We start from the raw sequence: 11,633 nt of genomic DNA on the forward strand, positions 1-11,633 counted from the left end.
ATGGGCACTGAGCTTGATTACGGTAGCGCCGCCTACTAGGAAGATATTATAGACAATTTGTTAGATAACACTAATATCCTAGGACCCTCGCACCAAGCACCGTTGGCTCAGGTGAATACTAGGAGACTCCAAACACCTCAAAGAAATCAAGTGGGCCTCGAAGGCAAACATGGGGGGCGAACTATGGAACCGGAAGGCGTTTGGATCAAAGGGGTCAATAAAATTATCTTCAATCATTGTGTAATTTTTTTTTGTAATAATATTATTATTTAATATTTTCTATTTAATAGGTGCAGGGTTAAATATATTTGTAGTCCCTATAAAATTACCAAAAATGATTTTTAGTCCCTATAAAAAATATCAACTTTTAGACCATATAAAATTACTTTTGCACTCAGTTTTAGTCCTTGTAGAGGGACTAAAATTGCGTGCAAAAGTAATTTTATAGGGACTAAGAGTCGATATTTTTTATAAGGATTAAAAATCAAAATTAAAATATTTATAGGGATCAAAGACATATTTAACCCAATAGGTATGACGCCTCAGTGGAAATTAGATTGAATTTTTTTATTTAAAAAGTGATTAATTTAATAATAAATTTGAAAACATGATTATTTAGATTTTTTTAAGAGTAATTATTTTTAAAAAATTCATTGCTTCCTCTCTATTAAAATATAAACATAAAAAACTTATTTTCTATCATAAAGTATAAATACAAAGTTAACATTATCTCATTTAAGTATTTTATTTTAAAAACATAGTTTTTAATGTAAGATTAAATATATTTATTTTGTTTTTTCTCCATAATTCATATCTCTTACTTAATCAAATAAAAAAGTGAATTTAGATAAGATAATTCACAAAAATATATATATATATATATATATATATATATATATATATATATATATATATATATATATATATATATATATATATATATAACAAAATAATGTAAGATTAAATATAGGATTAAATGACATCGAGGTGTCAAATTTTAATTTCAAACCAAATATCAACCGTTAAAAGAATTGATCAAATGATCATATTAATTAAATAAAATAAAATAATTAAAATATATATAATTTATTTTTTTTCCTAAAAATTAAACTATTGATATGACCACTTAATCGAATACTCTTAACGATTGAGAGTTATTGTCAAATTAAAGTTACTAAACCTAATTAGATAGTTCGCAACTATTAAACACAAAATTGAAATTAATAGTCTTATTATGTTTTTTTAAAGAGATTGAGGTATATTTTATATACTGATAGATCAACCAAAATAACGTAACAATGTGATTTATTGAAAATTTAAAGTGAAAAGTAGTTTGATACAATTCAAAAGATGTCACTACTAAAGTAATCACAAGTTAAATTTCTAAAAATCTAATAATACAAACAAAATAATTAACATTTATATTTATTATTATAAGTGATAACTATTAAAAAAAACTTTTTGGAGTTATTTCTTAATAAACGATTTCAATATATATTTTAATATTCTAGAACCGAGTTTTGTTATTAAGATATATCAGATTAGATGTTAGACTTAAATTTTTGTTATATATTTTTTATAATTTATTAATTAATAATTTAAAAGGAAAATGATTTTTTTCGTGCGGTACACGCATTTTCAATTAATTTTAAAATGAAAAGTGAAGAATGATCTTTTTCGTGCGGTACATGCATTTTAAATTAAATTTAAAGTAAAAAGTAGAGAATAATCTTTTTCGTGCGGTATACGTTTTGAATTAATTTTAAGTTAAAAAGTAGAGGATGAACTTTTTCGTGCGGTACACGCGTTTTTAATTAATTTTAAAGTCGAAAGTAGTTCGTAACGGATTTGTTTGAAGTTGCTGCAAAATCTATCATAAGTTAAATTTAAAATATATAATTACTGTAGTCAAAGGTCAAAGGTAATAAACAAGAAAAATAAGAAAATAAAAATAATTTCTATTTTTGTTTTTTAACTAAAATTAAAAAAATGAAAATAGAAAACATGGAATGTAGCCAAAAGTTCCAAACAAAATGTATGTTTAAACACAAAATTAAAATTAACAGTCTAATTCTTTTGTATTCACCACAAAATTAACCACAAATTAAATTTCTAAAAAAACAATAATACACACATAAAAATTAATATTTATATTTTGTCATTTTAGCGATAATCACTTCTAAAAAAACATTTTTAAATTATCCTTAGTAGACATTTCAATTTATGTTTTAATATAACATATAATATTTTTTATTAAGACATGTACATTTAATCTTTTTACAAAGAATTTAATATTAAGATATATTAGATAATAGATTTAAATTTTTTTAATATTTTATTGGTTAGTCAATAACTATCTATTAAATTAAAATGAGAAGTATCTTTTTCGTGTAGAACACGTCTTTTCAATTAGTTTTAAGTCTTTTCAATTAGTTTATGATATTTTATACGATACATGTGTTTTCAATTAGATTTAAGTTGTTTGTGCGGTACACGCATTTATAACTAATTTTAAAGCGAAAAATCGATCTTAACGAAGTCGCCGCAAAATCAATCACAAATTAAATTGAATTAATCAAATTTAAACTTTTTATTGACTAAATTCAAAGGGTCAGGGTAATCAAAAGGAAAACAAGAAAATAAAAATATTTTCTACTTTTGTTTTTTTAACTAAAGTAAAAGAATTGAAATAAAAAACAAGGAATGTAGTAGCTGAAAGTTCTAAAAACAATGTACGAATAAAAATCTGTACTATTTTATCATTTTCCATGAAATTTTTACTTTAAAAAAATTAAAAAATTTCTTTTTCTGACTTTTAAATACATTCATCATCCCTGAAAATAACAAAGGTTCAAAATTGCAACAAAATCCATAAATGATTCAGGTACATTGAAACTCGACAATGCCAAACGCCACCGAACGAACTAGTAGTAACTATTTATTCATCACTTTTTCTTCATTCTGTTATCACTCTTAACTAAACATTCTTCAACAAACTGATTCACTTCAAAATGATGCTTTCTTCTGTGCTTCCTATTTCCCCCATTTCTGCTAAGTCATGCTCCGCAATGCAATCCCTAACGGTTTCTAACCGCCTTGTGGTTCCTTCCGGTAACGGTTTTTCTGCGGCGAAGCTCACCGGCGTTTCAGTGTGTGGTGGTGGGAGTCGCTTGCTGCCTTGTGTTACATTGAGGTCTTCTTCAATCCCTTCCTCAGCCATTGGTGAGTTAGTGTTTTGTTTTGTTTTGGCTAAGAGTGAAATTTGGGTATTTTGTTGCATTTTGGTGAAGTAGTGTTGTTTAGTATTTGAAAGTCTGATGAGATGAATGTTGTAGCAATGTGATTTTGAGTTTCAGCGAAATGATTGTGGCAACGTGATTTTGTCAAATTTGATGTGATTTGTAACATGCATTTTAAATTTGATATAATTTTGGTTTTTTTTAATTTTATTTTATGATGAAATATAAAAAGGGAATATTTGAATAAGGATCTATTGGTATTTTTGCAGGTGAAGAAGATGATGGAAGAAGGAAGTTTGTTGAGGCGTCGAAAAGTGGAAACTTGGTTCCTATCTATCAGTGCATTTTTGCTGATCAGCTTACTCCTGTTCTTGCTTACCGGATCTTGGTTGATAAGGATGACCGGGAAGCTCCGAGTTTTCTATTTGAGTCTGCTGAGCCTAATTTTGAGGCTTCCAATGTGGTACGTGTGATTTGCTTGTGTAGTTTCGTGATTTTGAATTTTTAGGAGGTTTTCTTTTGTGTTATTTTTTTTTAAATCTGGGATTGGATTGATTGCAGGGGCGTTATAGTGTTGTGGGAGCTCAACCGACAATGGAAATTGTTGCAAAAGAAAATAAGGTTACAGTGATGGACCATCTCACTGGTCATTTGACTGAGGAGATTGTTGATGATCCTATGGAGATTCCAAGAAAAATTTCACAGGAGTGGAGACCAGTTCTTAATGATGAACTTCCAGATGCATTCTGTGGTAAGCGTTCTGTGATCATTATAAAAAAATGTGTACCATGATGGGCTCATGTGAAATTATGATTCAATTAATAAATATTCAGACTGACGTAATTGTATGAGAAATAATGAGGCTGAATCAATTTTTAGTTGATTCTATCACCTATTTTACAAAGCACGGATGCTGACGTGTGACGCACAATTGCTCAATCATCTGCAGCTATTTGATAATGGAAATTTGTTATGGTTAGGATGTTTTAAGTTGAAAATACATTTATGGAGCATGTTCAGTTATAGCTCCACTTATATTGATCATGTTAAAACCACCCGTTCTTCAGTTTCAGCAAGTGCAACTATAATTCTTGAGAACTAAAAGAAAACATGATATTATTAATGTCTTTTTTGGTTTTATTGATGAATATAATAAATGAAGTTGAAATCTAGGCTTAAGACTTTGTGATCCTAATGCCGACACTCTGCATTAGGACATTATTTGTCGTTACACGGCATCTTGTCTGTGTGCGCGCGTGGACATACGTGAGAGAGTAATGTTGACATTTTATTTCCGTTATGGCATCTTATCTGCATGCGCATGGACTTACTTGAGAAAGTAACGTTGACATTTTTTGTCGTTATGGCATCTTATCTGCGCGTGTGCGTGGACTTACGTTAGAGAGTAATTTTGACATTTTTTTGTCGTTATGAGGCATATTGTCTGTGTGCGCGCGTGGACTTAATGTTGACATTTTTCGTCGTTATGCGGCATCTTGTCTGTGCGCGTGTGGACTTATGTGAGAGAGTAATGTTGACATTTTTTTCTCATCTAATGATATTATTATCTACAAAGCATTAACTAGTTTAAGCCGCTATTGTAGGTGGTTTGGCAGGTTATTTCTCTTATGACACAGTTCGCTATGTGGAAAAGAAAAAGTTACCATTTTCAGACGCCCCAAAGGATGACAGGAGCCTTGCAGACATCCATCTGGGCCTTTATGAGACTGTGATTGTGTTTGATCACGTGGAAAAGGTATCTGTTTTTTGTATGCACAAATACTATTGTGAGGATGTAATTGTCATGTAATGATTTATCATGAAATGACTGTTGCGGGGTGAAATAAACACACTGATTCGGAATCCATTGCATTTATACGGCTCAAGATTTTTCATTATTATTCAATTTCATTATTACATATGATATGAAGACCTCACTCGTAACTAATATCTCATTGTTGATTCAATTTCTTAATTGCGCTCGACCCAACAGAAAGCGTATGTTATTCTTTGGGTGAGGACTGACCGGTACTCCTCGGCCGAGAGCGCTTACGAGGACGGAACAAAGCAATTAAACAAATTAGTGGCCAAATTACAAGATGACAAACCGTAAGTTATCTGTTGTTGCTCTCTCTAATGTATTTGCTAATGGATCAAAACTAATATAAAATGTAATTTAATTTCTTAGCCCAAGGCTTGCTCCTGGCGCTATTGATTTGAAAACTCGCCAATTTGGTACACCTTTAAAGGAATCAACCATGACACCTGATGCATACAAGGAGGCAGTCCTTCAGGCACAAGAACATATTAAAGCAGGAGATATTTTTCAGGTTGTATTAAGTCAGAGATTTGAACGAAGAACCTTCGCAGATCCATTTGAAGTTTATAGAGCATTGAGAGTTGTGAATCCAAGTCCATATATGACTTATTTGCAGGTTTATTTCAATGCAACACAAAAATATTTTTATCCCGGAAAGTCGGGGCTCATCTTTTTCATCCTCTGACGGTCATATCTTTTCTTAACAGGCTAGGGGGTGTATTCTTGCTGCTTCAAGTCCAGAGATTCTTGCGCGTATAAAGAATGTATGTTTTTGTACTTGGTAAAATGAGATTTTTAAATTAATTGATAGTTCTTACTTGGTCACTTGAATGTTTATTACAAATTTTAATGTAAAAGAATATCAGGTTTATCAAATTATTCTACTATTTATTCTTTAAGTGAATAGTTATCACGATTTTGTCATGAACAGAAGAAGATTGTCAATCGTCCATTAGCTGGAACATGTAAAAGGGGCAACACGCCAGAAGAAGATGAAAAGTTATCAGCAAAGCTCTTGAAAGATGAAAAGCAATGTGCAGAGCATGTAATGCTGGTTGATTTGGGACGCAATGATGTTGGAAAGGTCTGTTATGTGTATTCACTTTAATGGATTCACTATTATTTTGTTTATTTAAATAAAATATTTCCACTTTTGTTATATATGTTTACTTTATAAAATCCTCTATCGATGGTAAAGTTTATGTAACTTCAAATTTACACAAACCAATATATAGCTAATAACTGGGGCGGAATAGTGCTTTTGTTAATTGTGGTTGTTAATCCATACCAACTTTTTTATTTGTTCAAGCCAATTTGCAACTGGATTATCCGGTTGTGTGACGAATAATAGGTACACATGTTATATTGTGGATTTGCAGTTAGAAAGTGTTATTCCTTTCTTTGTAACAACTATGACAAATAATATTTATAATCTCAAACATTGCTTTAATCTCATTTGGCTTTATATCGCAATGCTGACAAAGATGTTTGAATGGATTTATTATTCATATAAAAGCGCGTTGTCCTGACTTTTTGAAAGAAAATTTGTATCATTTACTTCAATTTGTGATGGTTATTGACATATTGTAACAAAAATTCTGTTTGTAGGTTGCAAAAAGTGGTTCTGTGAAGGTTGAGAAGCTTATGAATGTTGAGAGATATTCCCATGTCATGCACATAAGCTCGACGGTGAGAACCTTTTCTTGTTTTCTAGTTTTGGCTGATGATTTTAAACAAGTCTTTTATAGTTTGCTATGCAAAAAGAAATCCTTTCTCCCAAGAAAAATGTTTTATTTATAAATAACATCATGATATTAGATAATATTTAATTGCATGTTTTTGATTTGAACATGAATATTTGTCATGTACTGCATTGTTAATTATATTTATATTTAAAGGTTACTGGAGAGCTGCAAGACCATTTGACCTGCTGGGATGCTCTCCGTGCTGCATTGCCTGTTGGAACTGTCAGTGGAGCACCGAAGGTTCATAATTTTCTTCACTCCTTTTAGTCAAAATACAATCTCTAACTAATTCGAAAAGCCCGTTCTATTACTGGTCTTGTAATTTTATATCCTGCCATGATTCTTCTACAACCTGGTGCAGAATGACAGAATATTGTATCATCTCCTTCTGCACATGTTCTATCATTTCCTTTCAATTATTTGTTCTTTTAAAGACAAGATAAAATTGGTGGGTGCAGGTGAGGGCCATGCAGTTAATCGATGATTTGGAGGTGGCAAGGCGGGGACCTTACAGTGGAGGGTTTGGATACATTTCTTTCTCTGGCGACATGGACATAGCTCTAGCTCTAAGGACAATCGTATTTCCAACCGGAACTAGGTACGACACAATGTACTCGTACAAGGACCTAAACAAACGCCAGGAGTGGATCGCACACCTTCAAGCTGGTGCTGGTATCGTGGCTGACAGTGACCCAACTGATGAGCACCAAGAGTGTCTAAACAAAGCTGCTGGTCTTGCTCGCTCCATCGACTTGGCTGAGGCTGCATTTGTTGATAAATAAATCCATGATACCTTCAAATCTAATCAATGGATAACCATTAGTCAGTTACCTTCCAATAATAAGCTTTCTTTTTTATTTTGGGGAGTTATGTTACGCATGATAGGAAGAATATAGTTTTATATTCAGTGAATCTCTTGATTGTGTAATATCTCTTCTGTTTGTTTGAGAAAGCCAAATGTAGGTTCAGTTTTAGCTTCAGATAGCTATGTTTTACCGAAATTGAATAATTACAATATCATAGTAATCTTTTCAAATTGAAACTCTTATTGTTGGGGAAAACAAATTCTTTTTTGAGCAGTTGAACTTAGAAATTATTTAAGTTGGAGACTTGGATTTAAAGCTCGATGTCAGATCTTCTTGGTTACAATGGATTCCTAGTGGAATAGGAAACCGAATTTTCCTTCTATAATCTAAAATATATATATATATATATATATATATATATATATATATATATATATATATATATATATATATATATATATATATATATATATATATATAGATAGATAGATAGATAGATAGATAGATATAGATATAGATAGAAAATTAATGGTTGTGGAAATCTCTTAATTGTTCCCTTATGCCATATGTCCATTTTATGGGCAAATCCTGTCAATGATCAATAATTTGGAATCAAATTGGCTTTACTTTAATTCCAATTCCTGCAATTGGAATATCAACGCACGCACAAGTTATGTTTCTTCATAAACATTTAGTCGGAAACAAATTGTGGGCTGTTTATCTGAACTTCAATTTTAAATTTTGATTGTATAACAACTGCTATTGGCTATTATTCCCTTTTCAAATTGATTTTCATGTGTCAAGTGAAAGAGGTCAACATCCGTTCATCCTCTTACCAAAATCATAGGCCAAGTGGCTAACAGTTTCTCTCAAATCCAATTCCTCATCTTTGACTCTTCTTCAACAACAGCTTTTCGACTTTTATGTTGATAGATTCAATTTTATACTGATTTGATTCCTTCACTCTGAAATTTTCTTCAACTCATCAAGGAAAGGTGATTTCTCTGGAAATCATTTAATCTAAACAATACAATAAGTTTAGCCTTGGGTAGGACAAAAACCTATTTTTATTGTAGGATCTACTAGTTCAATTGGAACTCAGGTACATTTGAATGCAATCTGAACCCTATTTTGTTGAGAATGATTTGTCTTTAATGTTTCACTCCTCAATTTTCGGTGGTAGAAATAATTGATTTTTTAACCTAGAGTATTTGATTTTCTGTTGGCTCTGATTCCATTGTTCTGGATATGATTGAGCAGGTACTAATGACCTTCTGAAATTTTAGCCTATCAGTATAAATTTTCTATTTGATAGTGCTTTTAAGGGTGTCAATTTGCATCTGTTTATGGAGATCTCTGTGGGGATTATCTGTTCGGAGCACCGAAGTTGGGGAATTTTTCCTCCGCAGGGACGGGAATGGAGGGAAAAGTTCCCCCGATTTCATTTTGGGATGGGGAGTGGAAAAGTATCCTCCACCCCGCGGATTCCCCGACTCCGATGATATTATTTAATTTTATACTTTATATATTATATAACAGATAATTATATAATTTTACAAAATTATTAATGTATTAGAAAATAAAGAGTCATTAGTAGTTATAGATTTGTCACACATAATCAACCACTTGCGCTGGACGACAGCGGTACTGTGGTAGTAAATTAGCGGAAATATGGTAGCAAGAAGTTCTACATCGAGTTCTTTTGCTTTTTTTTCAATGATGCAAGATGTATTTTTATTTTTTTTTAAAAGAATGATGCAAAATATGTGTTTTTTTAATAAAAAAAAAGGAAAAAAATAACGAAATACTAGTTTCATAAAGTATAGAAATTTTCTTAAGATTCAATCTCCGTGGATATCCGTGACGATCTGTGGGAATGGGGATGGGGGGAAATATTCCCCCGTGGTGGGGATTGGGGATGAGGACTAAATTTGAGGACGGGGCGGGGAGCGGAGAAGCATCCTCCGAACATTCTCTGCCCCGTTGACATCCCTAAGTGCCTTGCCTGATTTTCAGAAATATGTAAGTTTTTAGATTTGGCTTACTGTAAGCTTGATCATTCTGTTTAATGATTGCATAAGTTTTCCCATTTTGGGTATAATAACTGTATCATCTTTAACAACGATGCAAAATAGGACAAGAGCAAATATAATGTAAGCACATGTTGATCGATTTTGCTCCACAACCACACAATTTGTTGGTCGACTTCGATTTTATACTATTTTGATTGCTTTGCTCTAAAATTTTCTTCAACTCATCAAGGAAAGGCGATTTCTCTAGAAATCGCTTGGTCTAAACCACACAATAACTTTAGCCTTGGGAAGAAGAAAAAACATATTTTTATTCTGGGATCTACTAGTTCGATTGGAGCTCAGGTACTTTTGCATGCAATCTGAACCCTACTTTGTTAAGAATGATTTGTCTATAGTGTTTCACTCCACTGTTTTTTGTTGTAAAAATAATCAATTTTTTTAAACCAAAGATTATTTGGTTTTCTGTTGGCTCTCATTCCATTGACCTAGATCTGATTGAGCATATACTAAAAACCTTATAAAGTTTAAGCCTATCATTATAAATTTTCTATCTGATAGTGCTTTGCTTGATTTTCAGAAATACATAAGTTTTTAACTTTGGCTTACTACAAGCTTGATCATTCCATTTAATGGTTGAATAAACTTTCCCATTTTGAGTATAACAATTTTATCATCTTACACAACAATGCAAAATAGGACGAGAGCAAGTATAATGCACGCATGAGTTAATCAATTTTGCTCCATGACCCCTAAATTTGTTGGGCGACTTCAATTTTATATAGTTTTGATTCCCTCACTCTGAAATTTTCTTCAACTCATCAACGAAAGTTGTGTAGATGCTTTTAAATTGGCTGCTTTTTGTGGTAAAACACTCATGTTGTATGTGTTGTCTTGACTAATGTCATGACACACTGTGTGTGGAATTGCGCAGGATTGTATGGTTGAGTTAGTACAGGTTTTCGTTGGATGTCATGCTCGATGTCATGACATCTATGTCTGACAGCAGTAGCTGTTACTTTTTAGTTGTGATGTTTCCTCATTTATCTCAGGCTACTACTTAGGAAACTATATATTGTGTGCTGTATGATTTGTGCTAAAATATCTCGGACTACAGTTTATGAGAACACCCTGATGATGTGGAAATTAGGTTAACTTGGTTAACCCTAATTTATGTTTGGAAGGCCCATGGCCCAAGTCCTGCTGCCTGTTGACTATAAGAAGACTGCAAATCCTACTTTCAGCGGTAGAGTTTTGAGCGCGAAGATCATTATACTCTCTGTGTTTTCACCGTGTGTGTTTTTCTTGTTACTTGTGATCCAAGCAATTATCAGGTAGATGATTGTTTTGGAGTAAGGTGTTTTTGTACTTTGTCACTCTAAGCTTTTAAGCATGAGTGTGTGTCTCTTGATTGAAGCTTTTAAGCAGATCAAGGTGTGTTCTTGAAGTGTGTCTTCTCTCGAAATTGTTTAATGTTTGTTTGTAATCACTGATGTGATTGAGGGGGAGCGAGTGGAGATACTCAGGTCTAGGAATAGATTAGAATCACATTGGGTAGGTCTTAAGTGAGGAGTTGTAAACGGAGGAGTTTAACTCTGAATTAATTCTGCTTATATTGGATTTCCTCCCTGGCTTGGTAGCCCCCGGAGTAGGTATTGTTGTATACCGAATTGGGTGAATAATTTGTTGTGTTCTTTATTGTTTTTATGCACTTCTATTTTAACGTTTGTTTTGTGTAATTGTGGATGTCATAACATCCAGTACGACATCGCGTGTGAGTTACTAGAATTTACAAGTTGGTTTCTCTAGAAATTGTCTGGTCTAAACAACACAAAAAGTTTAGCTTTGGGAAGAACAAAAACATATTTTTATTGTGCGAACTACTAGTTCAATTGGAACACATGTACTTTTACATACAATACGAACCCTATTTTTTTTAGAATAAATTATCTTTAGTGTTTCACTCCTCTGTTTTTGGTGGTAGAAATATTTGA

The 11,633-nt window shown here is 32.1% G+C and overlaps 1 protein-coding gene across 2 annotated transcripts; it reads left to right on the forward strand.

The window, feature by feature from the left end:
* The first annotated feature begins 2,831 nt into the window (after positions 1 to 2,831).
* LOC131656124 (anthranilate synthase alpha subunit 1, chloroplastic-like) lies at positions 2,832 to 7,845 on the forward strand. 2 transcript variants are annotated; one of them, XM_058925888.1, is made up of 11 exons: positions 2,832 to 3,222; positions 3,509 to 3,702; positions 3,801 to 3,990; positions 4,844 to 4,995; positions 5,233 to 5,348; positions 5,428 to 5,674; positions 5,766 to 5,822; positions 5,990 to 6,142; positions 6,667 to 6,747; positions 6,957 to 7,043; positions 7,262 to 7,845. In XM_058925888.1, the coding sequence occupies exons 1-11, from the start codon at positions 3,012 to 3,014 to the stop codon at positions 7,583 to 7,585; spliced, it is 1,812 nt and encodes a 603-aa protein (XP_058781871.1). In that variant the 5' UTR covers positions 2,832 to 3,011; the 3' UTR covers positions 7,586 to 7,845. The 2 variants fall into 2 exon arrangements, with proteins under 2 accessions (XP_058781871.1, XP_058781872.1); XM_058925889.1 differs by lacking the exon at positions 2,832 to 3,222 and having other exon boundaries at positions 3,638 to 3,702; positions 3,812 to 3,990.
* Positions 7,846 to 11,633: the final 3,788 nt, after the last annotated feature.

The sequence above is a fragment of the Vicia villosa genome, linkage group LG3, assembly GCF_029867415.1.
Source record: "Vicia villosa cultivar HV-30 ecotype Madison, WI linkage group LG3, Vvil1.0, whole genome shotgun sequence".
Taxonomy (NCBI): Eukaryota; Viridiplantae; Streptophyta; class Magnoliopsida; order Fabales; family Fabaceae; genus Vicia; species Vicia villosa.